Raw genomic sequence first — 26,024 nt, 5'->3', positions numbered from 1 at the left:
CCCTTTTATATAATTTGTCATTTTTTTTCTGGAGGCTTTCAAGATTTTCTCTTTTAGTTTGTTTTTCAACACTGTAACTATGATTTTCTTATTATTTATTTTATCTGGGTTTCACTGAACTTCTTGAATCTATAAATTTATGTCTTTCAAGAAATTTGGGATATTTTTCAGCCAATGCTTCTCCCAATATTTTTTTCCATTCTCTCTCTCCTCTCATTTTAAAACACCAGTTACAAAGTATATTCAATTTTGGGGTATAGCCCCACAATTCCCTGAAATTCTGTTCATTAAAAAATTCTTTTATCTCTTTTTTAGATTAGATAATTTCTATTGATCTATCTCAGATCTACTGACACTTCTGTTGATAACCCCATTTTTTTTTTTAAACTTAAGATATAATTTTTAGTTCTAGAATTTCCTTTTTTTTATCATTTCTCTGCTGGGATTTCCTGTCTTTTCATTTGTTATAAGCGTCTTTTGCTTACCTGAATGGACATAGTTGTAATAGCTACTTTAAATTCCTTGTCTGATAATCCAACATGTGGGTCATATCAGGTTTATTGCCTTTTCTCTTGAAACTGGATCACATTTTCATGGTTATATGTTGAATAACTTAAAAGTTGTATCCCAGAGTTCATGAATATTAGATTGCAGACATTCTGGACTCTGTAACATCACTCAGAACCCTTGATATTTTTATTTAAGCAGATTTTAGCTTTCTTGAGCTTAAATGGAAATCTCTGCCTCTTGGATGGCAGATCAAATTTCTGTGCAATTTTAGCCTTGGATGGTGATCTTGTAACCTGCCTGTGCATATGTGGTTAAGGAGTCAGTGAGAGATTTGGGCAAAGTTTATATACACAAAATTTGTGGCTCCCTGTTTCTGGCTTTCTCCTTGTTTGGATGCTCTCTGCACTTTCCAGAACTTATCTCCAAACTTGGTTTTCTGGTTTTTCAACCCAGAAAGACTATGTGTTTTCATTTAGAGAGTAAGCCTCCACATGTGGCACTGACCATTTCCTGCCCCAGCCTGCTCTCCAGCTAAAATACGTAATGCTAGGAAATTCGCCACATCAGAATCTGCTTGCCTTAAGTCACTCTCCAGAGTTTCTGGGTAGTTATTACTTGTATTTTGTCCAGAGTTTATAGTTATCTGTCAGAGGGTACTGTGTTAACAGTTTACTCAAACATATTGCAGTGGAATTCCTCTCACCTTTAATTTGCAAGATAGTTCATTGAATATATAATTGTTACAAGTTTTTTTCTTTCTGCACTTTACCATTCCTATATCTTCTAGTCTCCATTGTTTTAGTTGAGAAATCATTTCATGTTGTGTCATTGTTCCCCTGAGTGTAACATATTGTCCTTCTCTGGTTGCTTTCAAGGTTTTTTCATTATCATCATCTTTTGGCAATTTGACTATGATGTGCCTTGGAACAGTTTTATTTGTATTTATCATGTTTAGGATTACTTAGGCTTGTTAGATCTACTAATGTTTTCCACAACATTTTGTAAGTCTCCAATTTTTAAAATTTTTTTCTCTACTTCTAGGACTCCAATTTTATGTATTTTGAAACACTTCAAATCATTCGACAGGTCTCTAAGGTTTTGTTTGCTTTTTTCCAATCCTTTCTGCTTTTCTTTGCATTGGGTAATTTTTATTAACCTATATTCAAGTTCAAAGACTCCCCACTCTGCTGTTCACAGTCCATTTAGTATATGTTTTGTTGTACTTTTCAGCTCTAGAATTTTCCTTTTGCATTTTTAATACCTTCATTTTTCTATTGAGATTTTCTATTAATTTCTTCATATTTACTATATTTTCCTTTAATTCTTTAAATATATTTATAATAGCTGCTTTAAAGTCAGCTAAATACAACATCTGGACTCAATAAAAATTTCTAATGATGGTCTTTGATCCATCAAAATGGAACACATTTTCCTGTTTCTTTGTATGTCTACTCAGGTTTTTTCGGTTCAAAACTGGATACTTTAGGGAATATATTCTTGTTATGCTGGATTCTATTGCGTTCTTCAAGGCTTTAAAATTAAAAAAAAATTTTGGCTTGCTTGCTTTTTTTTTTTCTATTCTAATAAATTATCATGCCTGTACTCAAACTGCAAACTGTTCTTTCCTGTAGTATGAAGCAGTTCAAATCTTGATTCTGTTCTATGGATTCTCACTGCTGCCTTTTACCCTGCTACCTTCAGTGTTTCCCCTATGGCCAATAATTTAGTGGTCAGCCAAAGATTTGGGCAGATTTTGGAGCATACTCTTTCAGCAATTTAGTTGCTTAAATTTTCAACTGCTCTGCCAGTCTGAGGCTCTTTCCCCTGACACTTTAATCCCTTAAGAGTAGATTACTGCTGCCTAAACTGTATGTGGTTTGGAAATGTATTTCAGTTCAAAAGTAACAAGTACACAGACTTTGCTCCACATAGCTCTATCTCGCAAAAGTATATTCCTCTCTACTTTCCATTAAAACAAAACAAAACAAAACAAAACAGGGTTTCCTGGGTCTGCCCTTACACATGCATAATTTAGTGATCAGCCAGGAATTAGAACAGAGTTTTTGCTCAAGATTTCATGGCTCATTCTTACTGCGCTTTCTTGATGCCAGGATTTCTTCTTTAAAATTTCCACTTCAGCTTTGAACTCATCTCTGGCACCTTGAGCCAGTCAGGCTACATTTTTCTGTTGTCTTGGCCATGAAAGTTGGGGAGTGTCCTTAGGCTAGAGTGTCACAACCTCACAGTTCTTAACTTTTCCATTCATAGTTTTTGGAGAATAAACTCCTCATATTCTGCCTGCTTTTGAACATTTTATTGTACCTTTAAATACTTGATTTTTAAAAAATTTTATCCAGTTCTTAAAATTGTTATTTGTGAAATGATTTGCATTACCACTTCACATTGTCATATTACCAGAAGTTCTCTAAATGTAGTTTTAATCTCCGTTTTTCTTATCATTAGTGAAGTTATACATCTTTTCACATTTTAAGGTCTATTCTTTAATCTTTGTGAATAGTTCATATCTTTTGCCTATTTTTTATGCCAGGTTTTTTGGTCATTTCTTTTACCTGAATTTTTAAAAGTTCTCTATATTTTAGTACATCAACTCTTTGTGTGGTATACTGTACAAACAATGTCTCCCAGTGTATCATTTGTCTTTTGACTTTGCTTATGATCCTCTTTGGTAATGCATGTTTGAAAATCAACTTTTATGTAGCTGAGCAATCTTTTATTGCATCTGGATTTTGAATCATAGTCAAAAAACCTTTCTCTGCAACCATGTTATAGAGGAATTCAATCATGTTTTCTTCTAATACTTGAATGTTTTCATTTTTTACATTTAGGACTTGGATCTATTTGGAGTTTATTCTTATATGTAGTATGAAACATGGATCTATTTTATTATTTTCCAATGGCCATTAGCCATCTCAGCATCAGTTACTAAAAAGTTCCAGTGATTTGAGATGCTATCATCAGAATACACTAAATGTCCACATATATTTGTCTGTTTTTGGATTCTACTCTATTCCATTAGTCTTCTTTTCTTGTGCTAGCACCACACAGGCATAACGATGTTACAGTGTTTTATGTATTAGCATGAGTCCTTCCCCTTGTGGTTTTTCTTCTTTAGTATTTTCTAGCCTCTCTCACATGTTTATTTTTCCATATGAAGTTTACTGTCAACTTTTTAAACCCCATGAAATATTTGCAGTTATTTTTATTGGGATTGTGTTACTTTAATAAATGAACTCACAGAAAACTAACATCTTGATGACATTAAGCCATCCATTCTAAAACCAACAGAGGTTTACATCTACTTTTTTGTCTTTCAGGAATGTTTTAAAGTTTTTCTCATTGTTTTTGCACATTTATTGTTAAGTTTATTTTAGGTATGGCTGATCCTTATTATTTATGGATTCTATTTGTGAATTTACCTACTCACTAAAATTTATTTGTAATTCTAAAATCAATAGTCAATACCTTTTGTAGAAATACATATGCTCAGAGTGGCAAAAAATGAGTCACCTGACTGCCTTGTTTCAGCTCTCCTGCTCTAAAAAAGTGTCCTCTCAATAGTAAATTTAGTGTCACATTTTCTACATTTTTGTGTTGTTAGTGATCTCGCTGTTTAAAACTGTCCCCAAGTGTAATGTTGAAGTACTATCTAGTATTCCTAAGTGCAAGAAGAAAATATGTATTATACAATCTTCATTCAGGCATGAGTAATAGTGCTGTTGGCTGTGAGTTCTATGTTTATAGATATATATTAAGTAAGGTATCTTTAAACAGAGAGACAAAAGAAGGTTATATATTTATAAGTGAAAATGATGTGATCAGAGGCTTGCAGGAACTTAACCTTGTATTTCTCTATGGGCAACGATTTAGTATTTGCTAAATTCAGTGTTACAGATGACTTTACAGGACATAAACACCACATATAATGAGAATCAGCTATATTTTTATAAATATTTTTTTACATTTATTTATTTTTGAGAGAGTGAGAGCAAGGAGGGGCAGAGAGAGAAGGAGACATGGATTCTGAAGCAGGCTCCAGGCTCCGTGCAAGCATTCAGCACAGAGCCCGATGTGGGGCTCAAACCCACGAATCATGAGATCATGACCTGAGCTGAAGTTGGGACACTTAACTGACTGAGCCACCCAGGCGCCCCAAGAATCAGCTATATTTTATTTTATTTCTTGCAACTGTATATGAGATTTTTCTCTATCAATATATCTTCTAACCGATCATTGTGCATACAAAGGCTACTGATTTCTGTATGTCAAATTTCTATTTTGCACCTCACTAAGCTCTTACATTATTTAAATCATTGTTATCATTGATTCTCTCTGGTTTTTCAGGTATGCTCTTTTATCATGTGCAAATATAATTTTACTTCTTTTTCAATTCTATTCCCTTAATTAATTTCTCTTGTCTAAATGTGTTGCCTACAACATTTCCCCCCTTTTAGGACTGTTTCTCATCTATGTGGAACTACTCTGAATTGGTAGTAGGCTAACTCATTGATCCATAGACTCCTGGAGTTGAAAAGGAACTCAGAGGTAATGTCTGTCACTTGATGCATGGATCTGTTTTACATCACTTAAGTGGTCATCCAGTATCTTGAACATCTGTTCCATTTCTTCTAGTAAGAGCAGATCTCTTTCAGAGAGTCAAACTGTACCCATTCCATATAGTTCTTGTATTGCTGTCAATCACTCCATCCTGGCCCCACCCCTACTTATGATCCAAGCCAATTATATGGGGTGGCCATAAAATCTGGATACATAACTGTTATTATTTTTTGACAGACTGAACCCCATTTATTACTTCTGGCTGGCATATGCAAAAGGCATAGATTTATTCAGTGAAAATCAAACACACAATCACCTGAGGCAATGAATACAGATGTATGTGCATTGTATGGGGATGAAATGCATTAGTGTACTATTGAAATTACTACACACAGCCAACTATCTTTAAAAGAGATTTAAATAATAAAATATAAAATCTTTTATATATACCAACATAGTAACTGTTTCTGGTAGTCTTCAACATCTGTGCAATTTCTGAGTTAGTTTCAACTTATTATGGGTCTTATTTCCTTGTTTCTTTGTATGCCTGGTAATTTTTGATTGAATGCCAGACACTGTAAATTTTACTTTATTGGGTGGTCTTTTTTTAATCCCTACAAATATTCTTGAGCTTTGTGTTGAGACATAGGTTATTTGGAAACAATTTTATTCCTCTAGGGTTTGCTTTTAAGCCTTATTATATGGGACCAGAGAAGTGTTTAGTCTAAGGCCAATTTTGTTCCACTATTGAAGCAAACATTTTCTGAGTACTCTATCTGATGCTCCTTGAATAAAGATATCTGTTTTCTACACTGACTGGATGAAACAGGAGGTATTCCCAGCCTTATGTGAGCTGTAAGGATTGTTCCCTCTGACCTTTCTGGAAAGTTCTTTCTCCAACCTTGAGTAGTTTCCTCACAGCCATGCACTAGTAAGTACAGAGTTGAAGACTCAAAGGAGCTTATGTACATATATCCAGAGTTGTTTCTGTGAGTAGCTGTCTCTTCTCCAGCCCTCTATCCTGTAGACTCCAGCTGCCTTGGTCTTTCCAGAATCCTAGTTTCATTCAAAGAAGGTACCGGGCTCTGCCTGGGTTCCTGATCCTTTTGTTGTAGCCTGGAAACTGACTCCAGGAAATAAGCAGCACACTCATGGGGCTTACCTCACTTGTTTCTCAGAGATCCTGTACTTCATTGCCTATGTCCAATGTTTTGGAAACTGTGGTTACATACATTTTATCTGGTGTTTTAATTGTTTCAGGCAGGGGCTAGGGAATGAAATCAGGTTCCTGTTATTCCACAATGGCTGGAAGTAGAAATACACTGTCTTTATTACAATTTCCCCCAGCACACTGAATTGGACATTATCTATAAAGTACAACACACTGTATCTATCACTTAATGTCATTGAGAATATCATGCATTGTAATGTAATATCAACAAAGTTTTCTTATGTATATTTGTCTTGTAGTTCATTCCTTGTACATGCCTTTAAACCAGACAACAGTGATTGGTCCAAAAATAAAGTAGAGATGCAGAAAGGTAAGATAGAGAAGGTAAGTACCTTCCAAATGCTGATAGAATCTCTCTGGAGCCTGGCATACTGTCAGCACTCAATTGCTTGTTGAATAATTGAATGAATGCATACAGCCTAAGATGAATACTTGCATGTATGCAGGCATGAATGAATATGACTTGATGAATGGTTTCTTTCCTACCCCACTAGTTCTCCACTGGTCAAATCAAAACTGGATGATTATTTCAGAGCCTATGAGAAACCTCTGGGTTCTGTGGGGAGTCATATTGCTTCCCCACACACTGTCTCCTGTCTTGTTCTGGATCATTTCCTCACTCCTCAATTCCTTCCTCACTACATTACTACTTTACCCTGATGCTGAGCTGATGTTCCTTTTTCTTTCATATTTTTGGAAGGAGACTCCTCCTTTAATTTCTTTGCCATGACCGTGGTGACACCCTAGCTTTCAGGAATATGAACACAATTTTTAATTAGGTTGCAAATTAAAAAAAAATTTTTTTTTAACATTTATTCATTTTTGAAAGACAGAGAGAGACAGAGTGCGAATGGGGAAGGGGCAGAGAGAGAGGGAGACACAGAATTCGCAGCAGGCTCCAGGCTCCAAGCTGTCAGCATGGAGCCTGATGCGGGGCTCAAATTCACAGACTGCAAGATCATGACCCCAGCCGAAGTCAGCCACCCAACCGACTGAGCCACCCAGGCGCCCTGATTGCAAATTTTTAGAGTATTAGTGGTGATACTCTAAAATCCATCTTTTCCTAGCATCCAATATTTGTCTTATTAATAATCTGTACCCTGGGGTGCCTGGGTGACTCAGCTGGTTGAGCGACTGACTTAGGCTAAGGTCACGGTCTCGCAGATCATGAGTTCGAGCCCCACATCTGGCTCTGTGCTGATATCTCAGAGCCTGGAGCCCGCTTCAGATTCTGTGTCTCCCTCTCTCTTTGCCCCTCCCCTGCTCACACTCTCTCTTTCAAAAATAAATAACCATTAAAAAAATAATCATCTGTACCCTATTATTATGGGACTATTGCTGACTAGAAAAAGAATTTGGGGAGCTATTTCATTTTTTTTTTTTTTAATTTTTTTTTCAACGTTTTTTATTTATTTTTGGGACAGAGAGAGACAGAGCATGAACGGGGGAGGGTCAGAGAGAGAGGGAGACACAGAATCGGAAACAGGCTCCAGGCTCCGAGCCATCAGCCCAGAGCCTGACGCGGGGCTCGAACTCACGGACCGCGAGATCGTGACCTGGCTGAAGTCGGACGCTTAACCGACTGCGCCACCCAGGCGCCCCGGGAGCTATTTCATTTTTGAAATTAGTGAAGCTAATTTCACTAAGGAATTAATGAAAAGAAGTGAATACTTTCATGTCATTGCTAAAATGTGTTCAAAGAAAACAGTAATAAACAAACAATACAATAGTTTTGAAATGTTTCCAATGTAAGAGTTTTTATTGTGGTTCCGCACTCAACTAGAGGTACCTACAACAGACTACAGACAAAAACAATTAGAGAGGGCTCAATAAAAATTGCCAGAAATTAATAATTTTGTTTTGCAGATCTCAGACACATTACTAGATCTTAATTTCAGTCTTAACATTAAGTGATAAAATCCCTAATTTAAATGAGATAATTAATTTAAAACAAGACTGCAGGCTTGGATTATAAGTACATTGCCTTCCAAAAAAAAAATAGCTGAAAATCCTATGATAGTAATCTGCCAGGTTAAACTTCTGGGCATGATGAATTTACCAAAAGACTGAGTATAATGTGGTGAGGACAGAGAAAATAATACGATAAAGAATGGTTAGGAAAAGCCAGAAAACATCGCAAACAGATGGGAGATCTAGGTGGGAGATAACAGGGAAGTGTACCTGTTTTACAAACAGGGTAGGAATGGGTAGGATGAAAGGCAGTCTTACCTCAGCAGAGAGGCTAGTTCCACAGTGTTGACTGGCTGAGGTCTAGGCAGCCCTGGAGGAATGCTGGCTCTCTTAAACATAGTTGCCACTAGACTGCTTTAAGGTTTCTCAGCAGTGGTCCTCAGCCCTTTGCTGCTGTGGGTGGCTCTAGGAGGAAAGGCAGGGCTGCTTGAGGTGGAGGTATGGCAGCGATGGTGTGGCTGGCTGACTCCCAGATCCTGGGCCGAGGACCTTCTCTGGGGAAGTGGATGTCAGCATTATTTAAGGGTGTTAGAGTTTTTGCCACTCTGGGACCTAAACTGGCCTGGAAACTGGGGAGTGACCTCATGTGCACTATTCTTGAGAGAGGTTTCAGGGTGTTCCGGAGATAGGCGATGTCGTCCCCCGCCTACCTTGGGCTTGGGGTGTTTCTTGGGGTAGGACTCTTGGGACCTGATGCCATGAGAAGAGTCATCAGATTCTGAGGACACCGTTTCCTGGAGAGGCAACCTCTTGGAAGGTTTCTTTTTCTTCTTTCTAGGGTTCTCCGGTCTTAGCTCTTGTAAATCCCCAGTGTCAGTTTCTTTGAGTGGCCATATTAAGAAAGTAGAATTCTTTGTCTTCACATCCTCCCTAGAGAGAGAGAGAGAGAGAGAGAGAGAGAGAGAGAGAGAGAGAGAGAGAGAATATGCAGGATTACCCTGGTCTTGTTGGCTGCTGTGTCTACAGAGATGTCCAAGCCAGCCCTGCAGTGTTTCTCAGCTCTTGGTCCCTTGGCCTTCTTCCCATGGAATGGAGTTGCAGAGGTCCTGTGGCCCTGATAGTTTGGGCTGCATTTTATTCCATGAGGTTCATTTCCACAGGTCTTTGTGGGAGCCTCACATGGCATGAAGAATCTAATGTCATTTGGACCTTGTCCTGACCAAGTCAGTGAATGAAGCAACAATTCCTGCCCAAGACGTCCCTTGGCATGCCTCAGAATTGACCTCTGTCCACCCCAGGATTATAAGCTTGGCCACATCATAGTTCAGTTTATTCCTGACATACTGAACTGGAGCTTGTACAGTAGAAACATTCTTCTACACCCTCAGTTTTCCCTAATTACTGTATGGTGTACCATCAGAAAAATGTCTCCCAAATTCAAAAACAATATACTTTTTAATTTAACTGACATTGGGTTTGACTATGAAGTCATAAAGCTAGTCTTACCATTTAGAAAATATAGTGCACATGATCAACTAATATTTGACAAGGGAGCCAAGAATACTCAATGGGGAAAGACAGTATTTTCAATAAATGGTGTTGAGAAAACTGGGAATCCACATGCTCCTATCCTATAACACTCACAAAAATGAACCTGAAATGGAAATAATAAGAACTCAAACCATAAAACTCCTAGAAGATAACATGGGGGAAAAAACTCTTTTACATTGGTTCTGGCAGTGATTTTTTTTAGATATAACACCAAAAATACAAGCAACAAAAGCAAAAATAAGTGGCACTACATCAAACTGAAAAACGTCTGCACAGCAAAAGAACCAAACAATCAAACAAAGAGGCAACCTAAGAAATGAGAGACACTATTTGCAAACCATACACCGGATAATGGATTAATGTCCAAAATATATAAGGAACTCATACAACCTAATATTGAAAAGACTAATAATCCTGCACAATAAATTCTTACTAATTACTTAAAAAAAAAAACCCAAACAAATAATCCAGTCAAATAATGGGCAGAAGACTTGAACAGTTTTTCCAAAAAAGACATACAAATAGCCAAAAGGTACATGAAAATGTGCTCAGTATCACTAATCACAAGAGAAATCAAAATCAAAACTACAATGAGATATTACCTCACACCTGTTAGGATGGCTATTATCAAAAAGACAAGAGATAACAAATGTTGCTGAGGCTGTAGAGAAAAGTGAGCCCTTCTATGCTGTTAATGGGAGTGTAAACTAGTACAGTCACTATGGAAAACAGTATGGAAGCTCCTCAAAAAATTAAAAATGGAACTACAATATGATCTATCAATCCCACTTCTGGATATATTTCCAAAGGCAACTAAATCACTGCCTCAAAGAAATATCTGTAGTCCCATGTTCCACTGCAGCATTATATACAATAGCCCAAATATGGAAACAACATAAGTGTCCATTGGTGGATGAATGGATCAAGAAAATGTTATATGTATTATATATATATTTCATATACAATGGAATATCATTTAGCTATTAAAAAAAGAAGGAAACCCTGCCATTTGTGACAAGGATAGACTTTGAGGGTGTTATATTAAGTGAAATAAGTCAGAGAAAGACAAATACTGTGTGATCTCACTTATATGTGACATAGAAACAGAGTAAAATGGTGGCTGGCTGCCAGGGACTGGGGGGGTGAGGGCAGAGGAAATGGGAAGAACATGAAAAATATTTTTTTATCTTATAAAAAAATATAAGAAAATATATTGGTCAGTTTATTTATCCAGCAATGTTGTATTTCAAAGAAGGATCTTGGGAACATCATGACTTCATTCCAGCCATGTCCTCATGGCACACCATCTGGGGGACTTGCCTTTTTCAGGGCCTTCAGGGTAAGTTAAAAACACCAGTTCCCTGGTGTTAAACCTTATTTTGTTCCCATAAGAAGTATCTACCACCTTGATCACCCAGCTTTCACTCTGAATAACTTTTGATCACTGCTACTTCAGATCCTCTTGGAAATTACCAAGGAAAAATTAAGAGTGGGAAAATATTTTTAGTTATTTCTAAAAAGAAAATTGCATCAATCAAGTCCCTCTTCAAAAGATCAAGATTCACTACATGTGATACTTTTCAAGGATTGGCTCAAAGACTCAGGAGATAATTCCCAAGAGAGATTTAAAAATGGCCTTTATACCTATTAGGATAGCTGTTGCCAAGAAAAGAAAAAGCAAAGCCAAAAAATAACAGATGTTGGCAAGGATATGGAGAATCTAGAACCTTGTACACTGTTGGTGGGAATATAAAAATGGTAAAGCTGCCATATAAATTGTATGTCAATTTCTCAAAATATTAAAAATAGAATTACCATATGATCCAGCAACTCCACTTCTGTGTATGTATAGACAAGAAGGAAAGCAGGGACTCAAACACCCATGTTCACTGCAGCATTACTCACAATAGCCAAAAGGTGGAAACAACCCAAGTGTCCACCAACAGATGAATGGATAAACAAACTGTGGTATATAATACAATAAAATCTTATTTAGTCTTAAAAAGGGAGGAGATTCTGACACAGACTATAACACGGATGAACCTTGAATACATTATGCTAAATGAAATGTCAGTCACAAAGGAATGGGGAATTAGTGGTCAATGGGTACAGAGTTGCGGTTTGGGATGATGGAAAAATTTGGGGACTGGCTGACCGTGATGGCTACACAGCAATGTGAATGTACTTAATGTCACTGAACTGTATGCTTAAAAATGGTTAAAATGATACATTTTATGATATGTGTATTTACCACAATAAAAAAAAATGGCCCAAGCAACAGCAGTAAAATGGGAGAAAGCCTTCTCAGGAGGCCACAAACAAAATTATCTTGAAATATGAGCCCAGCACCTATGTAGATGTGTAAGTTCTGTGAGCTGGGTTCTCAGACTCATCTTGAAATCACAAGGCTGTGACACCACCCCTCCTCTGTGAAATCTAAAATCTTACCTACATTACCATCAACTATTCCTCACATTGCTGCTTCCCTCTGGAATGGACAAAATTGATACGTTCTATTTACTCTTTAGAAATGGTCTCTAAAGGGGCGCCTGGGTGGCTCAGTCGGTTGAGCGTCCGACTTCGGCTCAGGTCACGATCTCGCGGTTCGTGAGTTCGAGTCCCGCGTGGGGCTCTGGGCTGATGGCTCAGAGCCTGGAGCCTGCTTCCGGTTCTGTGTCTCCCTCTCTCTCTGCCCCTCCCCCGTTCATGCTCTGTCTCTCTCTGTCCCCAAAATAAATTAACGTTAAAAAAAAAAATTAAAAAAAAAAAGAAAAGAAATGGTCTCTAAAATTTTCCCATGTACATCTCCCAAGTATCAGGATCGGTTGTAGTCCAGTCCACCTCCTAAAAGCTCTCAGAAAGAAGAGCAACAAGGAAGGAGAGAGAGAAAGTAGAGAATAAGGCACCCAAAGAGAAAGGTGGAAGAGAGGCTGACCTACCTACCGGAAGGATACCAGGAAGATGATCATGCAAAGAAACCAGTAAGAAGGGCAGGAAAGACCGAGAAGCAACACATGTCTAGTCTTCAGTGGGAGACTGGTCATATAAGTCACACACCACCTGGATAATTAAATTCCAGGGAGGCAATAACAAAACAAAACATGTCCCCATCATGCCAAAAGCAAGTAATATATTGTTAAGTGGGGAAAAAGTCACAAACAACGTATGTGACTAGAAACCTTTCCATCAAATGGTTAACTGTTGCCTCAGGGAAAAGAATTCCAGTAAGATTGTCACTTCTTCCACATTAAAAATTTTTTTATAGCTGTCATAAATGGTGAGGGGAAACACAAATTTTTATTTTAAGGAAAAATAATCAACACAGCAGAGAGAATACTCTAGAAGGATATGTGCCAAAATACAAATGGTGATTACTTTTGAAATGTGGAACTATTTTTATATTCTTTTTGCTTTTTTTCATATTCTTTTTGCTTTTAATTTCTAAATTAAAATTATATTAACAATGCATACTTTGGAATAAGAATAAAAATATGCAAGCTGTCATGATCAGAATAAAAAGCAGACCAGAATTTTGATCAAGGAAAGCCTTCATGTCATGTAAGCAGCTACCCCATTTTACTGATGTCAACTAAGTTCAAAATATTCCACAGGAAATGTCCCTTTGCAGGAGGGGGGGCAGGGTAGGTGTGAATCTGATATGAGAGTTCTTATCTGCGCCCCCCTCCCCAGCCCTCCCCATGCCCCTCCACTCTGATTGGCTCAAACCCACTCTGAGGAAGGGGGAAGGTGGCCATGCTCCAGACTGCTAGCCAGTGGACATTATGCATCAGCATACCTGTAAAGGCGCTGCTAAATGGCTTTCTTTTGCCTCATCTCCTACCAAAACCGAGAAAAATTCAGTGTCCTATTAATTACTTTAGGCTCTAGGTTTGATTAAATAATGTGACAAACAGGTAAAAATTACGTATGTGTGTGTCAGGGGGTGGGGGTAAGGTGAGGGAAGCCAGGCATGGTGACTTCCACTGGCTCTTCAGAAGCAGTGGTTCCACTTTGGGGAGGAAAGTGCTGAGCACCCACTCCACACCCTCTTTGGGTCAAAACCCACCTCATTCGCCTGATTAATGCCAGCTTGCCAGTTTTCACTGTCTCACTGCTTTTCTGAGGCCTCGTTTCTATTCTGCTCTAAGTGTCTGTCAGAAACCCAATCTTAGAATGGGAGGACCTATGGGGTAGGCACCGAATAGATGTCTGGTGAGGACCACGAGACCCCTGAATTTTAACAATGGAAGGAGCAGAAAATGGAGAGACTGATAAGGCTGCTGCCATCCCAATTGTTACCACTGGCCCTCAGGGTTAGAAATCGCTATGATTCTCTATGCTCTCTTATATTAGGGCACCGCAGAATGCTTTCTGAAAATAGGCAATGGCATTTGTCCCTCCAGATAATATGGGACACTCACAGGCAGGGTTTGTTCTTGAACTGCTTTTTTATTAAGGGCTTTGCTCCAGCCTAGGAAATGGGGGTCCTAATCTGACCAGAAGAGACGAGGGAGCTAATGACATACTGAGGCTTAATGATTTTAGATGCACAGCTCCTTCTAAGGGAAAAATAGTCAGCAGTGATGAGGCAAGATTATAGGAAGTGATTCATCTCATGTAATGTCAGAGCCAGCACTGAATCTTGAGGTTTCAATCAAAGACTTAATATCACTGCGGTCAGGAAGACAATGTGAGGCCACACTACATAGAGGAAAGGGAGGAATGTTAACCAGCACAGAATTATTATTTCCTTTGGGACAAATTCTTAAATGGTTTGATGGAAAATGATTAAACTGTTCAAAGAAAGACAATGAACACTAATACTCAGGAATCAGGAGCTGACCACAGACCTGGACAGCACACATCTGAACTCTAGGAGAGTAGTCTCCTCTCCCATAGACTCGTACACAGCCATGCACCCAAGACCACACAACTACAATCACACATCAAGAAAAGAACAGTCCTTGCCTTCAGGATCTCGCTGCCCAGCAATTTCCTTCGGATGTCCAGTGATTTTTTTGAAATAGAGAAAATGATTAGTTCTCTCTGGTTTTCCTGATCACATTAAATTTTTTTTTGTTTATTTTTGAGAGAGAAAGAGACAGAAAGACAGAGTGTGAGCAGGGGAGGGGCAGAGAGAGAGGGATACAGAATCCTAAGCAGGGTCCAGGCCGGGGCTCGAACTCACAAACCATGAGATCATGACCCAAGCTGAAGTCAGACACTTAACCAACTGAGCCACCCAGGTGCCCTTTCCTGTTCACATTTAGAATGTTGCTAATTTTTTCAAGAAATCCAATTCCCTCAAAGTGAATCTCCTTAAGGAGGAACCTCAGAGGTAATGTGTCCAAACTCTGCTCTGTCAAGAATGGAGAGTGGATCCCAGCTATGCCTGGGAGGCATATTCAGCCAGTTACATGACACCAGGTATGCAATCCAGCTCAAGCCTGCTGGGGCACCTTGCCTGGAGGAACATACAGTCCCCAGCCTGTACTCAACCACCTCACAGCAGGAAGTTGAATAAGGCTTGGTAGAGTCACTTCCTTTCACTGGAGAAAACCAGAAGCCAGAGCACCAAACCCACCAGGCATGCTTCCCCTGTAGCACCCGAGGCTGCGGCCTTCTGACAGGAACAGGATCCCAGGAGAGAAGTCCTGCCTGGCAAGGAGGGAGGACACCAAGAAAGGGGAAATTCCTCCTGGTCTGCTTGCATCTTGGAATTAGGAGAAACTACATGTGTATTCTCTAAATGGAGAAAGTTATAGCCAGGTTAGGGACGATTTTAACCCAGAATAGACATCTCTATGCCATGAAATGTAGAAAAAACCTCAGGGACATTACTGAAGGTGGGCAAAGCAAGAGCAATCATTTCCCTCCAACAGACACACTCTCAGAAGGCACGGCTCTCTCTCAGCTGTGCTGTCAGAAAATGCATTCAACCATATAGCAAAGAAAAGAGAAAAACCAAACCAGTGCGAGCCACCCGTGATTTCACATTGCAAATATGGAGACACTAAACACTCTCTTCTTTAAGAACTAATTGTTTGGAATTTAGCAATATGGGGAACATATTGGATGATGGAGGACAAAAGTCCTCAAGAATCATTTTGGTGTCAAATTTTGAGCTGAAACTTAAACTCTGCATCAGTTTTGGCCATATTCAATCAGTTTTGAACCCTTCACCCTCCAAAGACTTCCCTCTTTCACTGTCTGTCACCCTCAGTTAGGAACCAGAAGAGGGGCCTGGGGGAAATACTCTGTCACCCACAACTGGAGGTCTCAAAAAAGAAGAAAAAGAGGAGGTACAGAAGATGGAGAGCTGAATGTCTGGCATCCTGGTCCACCCAGCTGCCTAGGGCTATGTACCCCTTGTCTGACCAACCCCAAATGGACGGTTAGGGTGGATTCAATATTTTAAAGTTAAATTTAGTCAAGTGCTATTCTGTTGGAGTTGCAAGCTATAGCACATTTCTTTAATCAGCCCATGAAGAAAGCACTGGGATTTTTTTTTTTAATGGTCTCATTTCGTATAATGATGTGAAGGCTTACTAAAGATAAATTGAAGGGAGGCAGTACGCTATAGAGTAAGTGAGGATGTGCTCCTGATGAGAAAGGACCTGCCAGAAGGAAATCCCAGAGGAGACAAAATAAGACCTGCGCCTTCAGTCTGTGTGCTCACACCTGCTGGCCCTGATTGTACAAACAGAGAGAGATTAAACTCTGAACCTAGTGTGTTGGACATGATCTCTGCTTAAGAAAGTTAAATGTAGTCTCTTGCTAGTGGGGAGGCAGAGGAAAAAAACAGTGGAAGTTACCATGGGGAGACTAGAGAGTCAATGAATGCTTCTGCTGTGTAAAGAAAGCCCTAGAAATCTGGGTAGGTAATTAGCAGCTAAGAGCTTTAAATAAGGCCTGGAGCAGGACTAAGATAGAGAACAATTAAAGGCTTTTCTCAACATAGAAAGAATTGAATTTTAATTCTAAAATAGGATTGATAATGTTGAATTTAGTGAAAATGGTCAATACCTAGACATATCTATTCATATTCCTTTAAAATGTACTGTAATTTGGATATGATTTTGAGTAGGATTTTGAGATTAATAAAACATGTGTTATAATTATAAATGAAACATTATACTCACCTGGAAGAGAATGAAAGATTGTAGTGTATATTTTCAATAATAATACCTAAGGAAAGATGCTCTGTGAAACCATGCACCTCTCAAGGAACAATGCTGGGCATCCACTAATATTTGTTCACTGGGTCATTCTTCATTGGGCATATCCTATGAGCTGGACCTTGGCAACTATGATCTAGAAGTGGATAGAACCTGACATCTGCTTTCAAGGACTCATGCATAATGGGAGTGAGAAATTAAGAAAGTACATGGCCAACACAAGGGAAAATTTCTGTAATGAAACCGCTACATGATGCAGTGAGATCACCTCACTGCATAGAAGGGCTAGAGTCTCAGAACATGACATAGTGATGGTGATGCTTGAGTTCAATGTTAGAGTGCCCTAGTGGCCAAGAGCAAAGAATAACATTCCAGGGGGAGGGAATGCTTAGCTTATGCAAAGCACAGATCCCTGAAAAAGCATGGTGTGGGGGGAAAGCTACAAGTAGTTTCACATGGTTAGTGTGCAGAGGGCTTGTGAGAAGTTGGTTGTGGGGTGGCTAGGGAGAAGTGAGGCTAGGGAGGCAGGCCTGAATCAGATCCACAAGAGGCTAAGCTAGAATAATAAGATGGGCTAGATGGGTGATGGGTAGTAAGGAGGGCACTTGTGATGAGCACTGGCTGTTGTATGTAAGCGATGAATCACTGAATTCTACTCCTGAAACCAATATTGCACTGTAAGTTAACTAACTAAAATTAAAACAAAAGAAAACAAAAAGCAGAAGGGGCCTAGGAGGGGGACTCTGAAGGGTTTTTTAAGTAGGAGAGGGGCAGGAGCAGATTTCCACACAAGGAAGATTCCTCTGCTCAGCCTTTCTAGAAGCGGGCTGGGACTGTAGCAGGAGGAGGCCAAAGGCAGGGGCCTCAGGAAATGAGACACCTGACCTAAGGCAGTCCAGATCCAGTAGAGCTGAGCAGTATTTGCAAGTTAGATCAATACAACTTGGAGACCAATGGGGAGTAGTGGGTGAAGGGCAAGAAGAAGCCAAGGATGACTACCAGATGCTGCTTGGACAACTCCATGAACTGGTGGGTGGAAGAGAGAACTAAGTCAGGGAAGGCGGAGATGAGAGTGGGTCTGTGGAGAGTTTTAGATGTGCTGAATTTGAGATTCTGTACCCTCAGGTGAATGGCTGGAAGTAACAGGATTCCCACCAGGGCCTGACCACCTGCTTTACCCCAAGCATGCAACAGACCATCTCCAATCCTCACCTGTGAGCAAACAAGTTCCTAGATGATAAGCAACCTGCCCAAGGACACAAAATAAGTGAGGATGGGGCTGGGACAGGCACTCAGGTTTTAGTTTCCAAGGCCCTTCCCACTATAGTTATTAGCCATGTCTGCACATTACAACCAGCAGGGGAGCTTTTAGAAAAGCCCATCCCGGATCCCACTCTCAGACACTACCATCCTGATGTCAGAGGATAGGAATGTTGTGGGGTGGAGAGGGAGATACAAGGTCCTTAGTGTAAATGGAGTCGTGAAAGCAAGGGATGTGGGTGAAATGAGGCAGGGAGGAAATGCAGAGGGAGGAGGAGCCATGACAGGCCTCAAGAGATGGAGGGGTGGTTGACAGTGGTAAATAGACTGAAACAGCCCACACACTCAGTGTGAGCATGTGAGAGGTCTTGAGTGGCCGCTGTGGGAATAGCTTCACACAGGGGTAAGGGAGGGAGCCAATACCCAAGGCTAAGGAGGGGGAAGAGGAGGCAAGAGAGAGGAGACATCAGCCCATGAGACTGCCACGTAGAGAGCAGCTGTGAAGGGAGGGAGCATGCCAGGTCACATGGCAGAACTAAGGGAGCTCTATGGATTTAGGACCGGGTGTGTGAATGCATGCACGTTAGGGGAGGCAAAGTTGGGTTTTTGCTGAGGTGAAGGAATCAGGAGAGGAGCTAGGGAGATAGGAGAGAATCCAGGATAACTGATGGAGCAAGGACTGGGTAGTGGGGAAGGCCTCTGGAGTCTGGTGGGCAGGTCAGCCTTGGACAAGAGAAGGGATTTTGACATCAGGGAGAAAGAAGTTTCCACAAGCCTAGAGGTGGAGGAAAAGGAGTGGAGGAGAGACACCTGATGGTTTCTGCTTATGAAGTACAAGGTGATGCCACCAGGAGAATGAAGGTTGGCACCCATGACAACCCACAAACTCCAAGTGAAGTTGGAGGGTGTTTTCATGATCCCTTTCCCTAACCCTTGCTCCTTCCCTCGCCCTTCATCTCTAAAGTCATGGCTCCGACTCCAACTGTGATGCCCCTCATCGGCCCCAAGGACTTGGGTTTTTGCCTGCTTTCTAGGCCTGCATTTCTTCTTACTGACTTTAACCTATCTTTCCAGCTTTTAACAATACTATTTCCTCAGACGAAAATGGATTCACCCCACTGTAGCCCCTGGAAACTGCCACTTACCCACTCACCCATGCTCACCTGGGCACAGGGCACCAGGGCCAACACCTTACTCTCCCTCTCCAGCAAGGGGAGAGGCAGATGGTCCTAACTGAAACCTAATCTAACCTTTGCTTTAGAGTGAGACTTCGTTAGAAGGCTTTGAACCCTTACAAATAAAAGGGGAATAATTTCTTCATGCCCATGACAGGATTGAATACTTTTCTGAGGAGTCAGTAAAATAATGTTGCATTTGAGATTAGAAGCAGACAGACAAATAGTCAGCAAGTAAGAGGTGTGATGTTGAAGGAATAATAATCATAAAACCACATTTTAGGGGCACCTAGGTGCCTCAGTTGGTTAAGTGTCCGACTTTGGCTCAGGTCATGATCATGCGGTCTGTGAGTTCGAGCCCCGTGTTGGGCTCTATGCTGGCAGCTCGGAGCCTGAAGCCTGTTTTGGATTCTGTGTCTCCCTCTCTCTGCCCCTCCCCTGCTCGCGCTCTGTCTCTCTCTCTCAAAAGTAAACAAACGTTAAAACAAAAACAAAATAACCACATTTTAAGCAGGAGGTCCTCCACTTCTGCTTTTCTCCCCAAGTATTTATAGAGATCATGAATCTCAACCCAGAAACAGATTAAAGGTGCAAAGATATAAATAAAATTCAGGGAGTATAAAAAGTTGGGTCTACTTACACTTTTGGATCCTCCTGAATTGGGGGTGATTTTATATGAGAGCAAGAGAGAGCATACTTGTTTTGGCTGATCTTAATAAGTGCACTCCGAGGGCAAAATTCCTGTAATAATACCAAAAGGGTTCACACAAATTAAGTCAGAAATGTCCACAATTTAGATGTAATTTTGTTTAGCTCAACCCATTATAAGAGCTGCTAGCCACTCTCCTATTCAGAGTGACATTTAAGAGGGCCGTCAAATTGCAAAACCTAGCTTGATAATCACATGCTGAATGAAAGTCATCGCTGAGTGCTCTCATTTCTCGTTTCTCATGTCTCCATATCCTGGATCACATGCCAAGGCCATCCACACAAGATGCACATGACTGCCCACGCACATGCCCATGCATGCCCACACATCCCTCAACAGAACCACCTTCCTTTCTACCTTTACTTCAGCCTTGGCCACCTCTTTCCTGGACTCAGAAACTATAACCACCACCCCGGGCTTAATGTGCCGCCATCAGCCCCATGAATCTCTATCAGAATGGTCTTCAATGTCTATCCCCCTGACCATGCTGCTTTAGTCTCTAGGGTCTTACTGTCCTGTGGGTAAATTCCAAGGTCCCTCCTGGACTTTGAAGCTCTTTCTCAGGGATCAACTCTCCTCACACCCTAGGGCATGCTCAGGGACATCTCTTCAAATGTCCCTTGATTTGCTTTCCCCTCTCTTGCCTAGGAGACATCCCCAGAGCTGGTGCTGCATATCAGAAAAGCTTCCTGCGATAGGGTGCCTGGGTGGCTCAACTGGCTAAGGGTCCAACTTTGGCTAAGGTCATGATCTCACGGTCTGTGAGTTCGAGCCCCACATCAGGTTCTGTGCTGACAGCTCGGAGCCTGGAGCCTGCTTCGTATTCTGTCTCCCTCTCTCTCTGCCCCTCCCCTGCTCATGTTCTGTCTCTCTGTTGCTGTTTCTCTCAAAAAATAAATATTAAACATTAAAAAGAAAAAAGCTTCCAGCCTGCTGCCCTGCCAGATGTCTGTTTATTGTCATCTAAATAGCTCTCGGAAAGTCTATTTTCTCAAAGTTTTTTTTTCCCCCCCTGGGTTGATGAGAAGGTGCCCCTTTCTCTTTCTTGTTCTGTCAGATTGGATACAGTGCTTCTAGGGCCTCTGGCTCTCCTGGTCTTCACTTCTTGCCCTTAATTTTAAAATTTATTTACCATGACTCCTCCTCTGATGAATACACCTCATAGTATAGTCAAGAATTGACTGGTTATTTGTATTCTGTATACTAGACAGTTGGGCAAAGAGATTTATTCAGAATGTAGGCTGTGGAGCCAGACTGCCTGGGTTCAAATGCCCATTGTCCCACTTACCCTGTATGTGACTTAATCTCTCTGCTTCAGTTTCTTTATCTCAAAACGGGGATAGTAAATGTACCTGCTCACAGTGTTTTGAGCATTCAATTGTTCATTACATACAAAGTACCTGGATTAGTATATGTGGCACATAGTAGGTGCTTAATAAAGTTAGCCACTAGTATTTTGCTTCTTCCTTTTTGCTTGCTGGTCTAATTTCCAGGCATATTAAATGGTCCATCAAGACAATGTTATTTCCATTAGCAACGTTATTCATTTAAGAATTTAAAAAAGCAATTTTGAGAACCTTCATCAGGTGCTGTGCTGGGGTACAAAGATGAATAGGTCACAGTCCCTGCCTTCCTGCCTTTAAGGAACTGGGAGGTTGGTAAGGAAGCCAGTGTGGGAAGAGGGACCCCTGAGGGCCTCAGCAGGAAGTTAGGCAGAGTCTTTCTGGTGACAGGAGTTTCTGTGGAAAGAAGATAGGGAGGGTGGTCCAGGAAGAGGGAAAGATTAGGGGCTTAGAGAAGCCAACAGTGTTCAGGAAGCAGTGAGTCTTCCACGGGGCTGGGGCCATGATGGGATCAGGCTGGGCTTTTTCTTGAGGTTGATGAGAAGCATGTGTGCGTTGCTGGAAGGTGGTGGGGGGACATCAGGCAGACAAGTGACATCATCAGATCTGTAAACTAATGAAGGGCTTTCTAAAGCATTTAGGGAAATTCATAAGGAGGACAGGGAGGGGAATGTAAGGCCAGAACAGGCTAGTAGCAGCAGGCAAGGAAGAGAGAGAGAAAGGTGCTGTAGGAACCCGGGGAGGACAGTAAAAAACCGGCATGAGCCTCCCCAGCTGTCAAATGCGGAATGACAGCCAAAAAGGCCATTTGATGAAGGAGATAGGAGCCATGGTGACCTTACTAAGGGTAGATTTTGTGTTGAAGACTGGATGTGCAAAGGGAACATGTACAGCCAAGGAAATCATTCCTTCAGTACGTCTGGCAGAGCCAGGAAAGAGAGGCATTGCCCAGGAGAGTAGGGGTAAAAGAAGCTACCTTCTGCCTAGTGAGAAAGCCCTTTCCTCCCTGAAAGCCTACTTACTCTCCGGTTGTTACACTTCAAAACTGTGTAGAATTTATCCTCGGCCATATCCTGATTCGGAAGTGCTATGACAATGGCAGGGACATAGAAGTCAAATCCGTTGGGTATCACAATTTTGGCAAAGACATAATCTCCAACCTGTAGATGAGAACATCATGCCATAGCAAATATTTTAAAATACCCCAAGATGGTGAGCAAGTACTGATGCTACAATTCAAACACATATTTTTTTCTCTACTAAGAAAGAATCAATGGTTTCAAACTTCTCCAGGCTCACTGGGCCACACCCAGAATTCTGTGATCAGTTTGGGGGAGCCCCATTTTAGCAGGACTTCTTCACCTGACAAGGATCCTGGGGATGGCCAGCAAGATGCAAGATGGCCAGAGGTCTGGAAACCATATCCTACAAAGACTGGTTAAAGTAACCTATTTCACATAAAGACAAGGAGGGATACAAACAGTGTCCTCATTGATCTGAAGGGCCGTCACCAAAAGGAAAGGAGGTTTGTTTAATGTTGCCCCCAAGCACATGCCTGGAATCCATGGGCAAAAGTTACAAAGAGACAGCTTCTGGAAGAAGGGAGATCTTGTGAAGGGGCATGCAGAGGCTGTTGGGCACTTGTCAGATGGACAGGACCATCTGTCTGGGACAGAGTGCACCGACAGGTGCTCTGGGTCAGCTCAGGGAGGTGGCAGCAGACAACCAACATGGAATCTTGGGAGTGCTCACGGCGCTTTTCCTCCCAGCTCCCCGTCCAAGGAATGGCAGTGGTGGAAGTCTGGGAGGCTGTCGGTCTACTCTCTGGCCTGGGCACTGAGATGCAGGTAGTGGCAGGAGGATGGGACAGAGGCTGCACAGCTTTTCTGAATTCATATGCAGAGGAGAGCACATCAGCCCAGCTCACCTGTGGAGTGCATGTTCAGGTGTAACTGCATTATGGCATCAAGGTCTGGCATTAACTGACTACAATGTCAAGGAAAGTGCTACTTCTGCCCTTGTTATTAAATCTGTTTTAATATAATCTTTTGCAGTTAAAAGTTTCAAGGGCAGTTGTTGGGGCACCTGGGTGGCTCAGTCAGTTAAGTGTCTGACTCTTGATTTCGGCTCAGGTTGTGATCTTGCAGTTCATGAGTTCGAGCCCCGCATTGGGCTCTGCACTGAGGCAGAGCCTGCTTGGGATTCTCTCCATCTCTCTCTGCCCCTTCACCACTTGCACGTGCACTTTCTCTCTCAAAATAAATAAACTAAAAAAAAATAATAAAATAAAGTTTTAAGGGAGTTAGCAGTTATAGCAACTCCCTTCCACGACCATCTTCTGTAAAGTGACAAGGGCCACAGGTGCTAATGCAATCCAGTCTGTGCAGTCATGAGACTACCCAATAGGGGGTTAGCAGATGAAAATGGAGCAAGAAAGTCACCAGGCAAGAGGCCAGAGGAACAGGGGCCACTGCTTTTCCTGCTCAAACACAAGCTCCCAAGAGGAGCCCAACCAGATGTTTAGCAAAGGCCCAGCAGTGGCCTCACCATCCCATTATCCACAACTGTGGGGATGGTGGAAAGTGCCCCCAGAGAAGATCGCTGTAGCAGGTACCTGGAGCAGTGGGCAGGGCATGGCACCCCCGACAGGCATGATGAATGAGGTGGGCACAACCTTGGTGTCTCCATACCTGAAGCCCACCAGTGCATGGGTGGGGCTCACACACTTCTTCACAACCCCTGAAAGGAATCAGATTTAAAATATAAAGACAAATGATGCCTATTTCCTTAGGCTCACCCCATCTTGGCAATCCCAGTCATCTTCCTTGGATACAAGCCGCACCCGCACCCCCACCTCAGCCAGAGGGCTCTCCTGTACTTAGGCTGGAGAAAAGGGAATGTGCCCCTGTTGAGGCCCTTGGCAAAAATGTGGCCCATTCTCAGCGGTCAGAAGACTGCAGAAATACTCCAAGTAGGTAGGTCAGTTCATGGGGTGAAAGACGCAGGAGTAGTTCTCAATCTTTACTCCAAACAGGAATTGCTCTGGCTGGAGACTGGATCTTTTTACCTTTGGCTGTAAGAACTTTCTCATATTCACAGCCCAGCTTAAATTCCATCTCCTGAAAAAAGGCTTTAGCTTTGCTTCACCAAAAGCAGCCCCTCTACCTGCCCCACTCCCCTGAAAGTCATCTTGCACACCTATTCATCATATTCTCTCCTTCCTTCAGCCTCAGGTTTCTTTCTTGTCCCCTGTGCTAATTCTTGCCCTTATGAATTTCTGCTAAGGTTTCTAAATGGCTGTTAAAGTTTTATAATTGCAAGCAGCTCCCTTGATGCCCAGGAGAAGACAGGAGTTGTTTCTATCTCCTAAGAGAAGCTTTCACATGGGATGACAGAAAAACTCCTTACACGCACTTGACACTTCCCAATTCAGAAAATACTGTACATTACCATATGTAAAAATTTTTTTTAAATGTTTATTTATTTTTGAGAGAGAGGGGGAGGGAGAGAGAGAGTGGGGGAGGAGCAGAGAGAGAGGGAGACACAGAATCCGAAGCAGGCTTCAGGCTCTGAGCCGTCAGCACAGAGCCCGATGTGGGGCTCAAACTCATGAACCATGAGATCATGAGCTGAAGTCGGACGCTTAATCAACTGAGCCACCCAGGAACCCCTGTACATGACCATATTTAATCTACATAACAACCTTATAGGGATTCTAATTGTTTTAAATCTCATTCAGAAAGATAAAGATAAACTGAGGCTCAGAGAACTTCAGTGATTCCAGTCACATGGCTACTAGAGGAGAAAGGCAGACTTCAAATAAATAAAAACTTGGAATTTTCTGACCCTAAATCATTATACCCAAGAAGGTATTCAGGTCCCCCCTCCCACCTCTGCCACCTGCTTTTTTCTTCCATTATAACTTGCTTCTCTGGCACAGTGCAGAAAATTTTTGCAACTCAAGATTTTTCATCATCGTGAATTTCCTGAAGTAAATGCTTCTTGAAGGACAGGAAGGATGACCCAGTTCCTGCAAATAGGGACTTAAAATAAGGTATTGAAATGTATCTTCCTCCTTGCCTTTCATCATGCTGATGAGCCAGGCTATCAGCTTGTCACTTCCATTCTGAACAATGCAGTCATTCCTTAACTAGATAATCCACGCTGACCCTGGGAGAGAGTCAGCCACACAGAAATCCCTGCCCTGATTGCCAAGGACGGCAGCCACAACCAGGCCAGCTCTCTTCCAGGCCAGCTCTGCTCCAGCTCCTGGTCTGAAACAACAGACACTCTGATCCAGTCACTCCAAAGCCACCTACTACTGAGGTACATTTTAAAGCCAGATATTTTCCATTAGAAATGTTTAGCAGGCTTTGAATAGAAGTTCTCAGAAAAGGAGTCACCGATGAATATTATGCTTGTGCTCCACAAACCTCTATTTGGCCTTTTTTCCAAGGGAGAAATAGTAATGCACGGTGACCAGGTGATCTCAATTAGTGTCATTAATGAGGGTAGACGGACATGATGTGCCTCTGGATGGGATGCCCTAGCAATCTGTCCAGAAATACACACTCTGAGTCT

The 26,024-nt window shown here is 41.6% G+C and overlaps 1 protein-coding gene across 8 annotated transcripts in view; it reads right to left on the bottom strand.

Moving 5' to 3' along the window:
* Positions 1–8,043: 8,043 nt before the first annotated feature.
* The window catches only part of VWA3B (von Willebrand factor A domain containing 3B), a 204,978-nt gene continuing 186,997 nt past the window's right edge, over positions 8,044–26,024 (bottom strand). For 5 of the 8 annotated variants that reach the window (XM_060608041.3, XM_060608044.3, XM_060608047.3 and 2 more), the window contains 6 exons: positions 24,058–24,182; positions 22,466–22,603; positions 20,032–20,132; positions 8,938–9,157; positions 8,546–8,781; positions 8,044–8,115 (listed from right to left, as the gene is read on the bottom strand). In XM_060608041.3, coding sequence (XP_060464024.3) covers positions 8,644–8,781; positions 8,938–9,157; positions 20,032–20,132; positions 22,466–22,603; positions 24,058–24,182 — 722 coding nt within the window. In that variant the 3' untranslated portion in view covers positions 8,044–8,115; positions 8,546–8,643. Of the gene's footprint in view, positions 8,116–8,545; positions 8,782–8,937; positions 9,158–20,031; positions 20,133–21,677; positions 21,840–22,465; positions 22,604–24,057; positions 24,183–26,024 lie in introns of those variants that run through there. The other 3 variants (XM_060608045.3, XM_081795290.1, XM_060608050.3) reach the window with 3 other exon arrangements.

Source organism: Panthera onca, chromosome A3 (assembly GCF_046562875.1).
Source record: "Panthera onca isolate mPanOnc1 chromosome A3, mPanOnc1 haplotype 2, whole genome shotgun sequence".
NCBI classification, from domain to species: Eukaryota; Metazoa; Chordata; class Mammalia; order Carnivora; family Felidae; genus Panthera; species Panthera onca.
The sequence above is the reverse complement of the archived record's forward strand: the minus strand, read 5'-3'. Positions and strand labels throughout refer to the sequence as shown.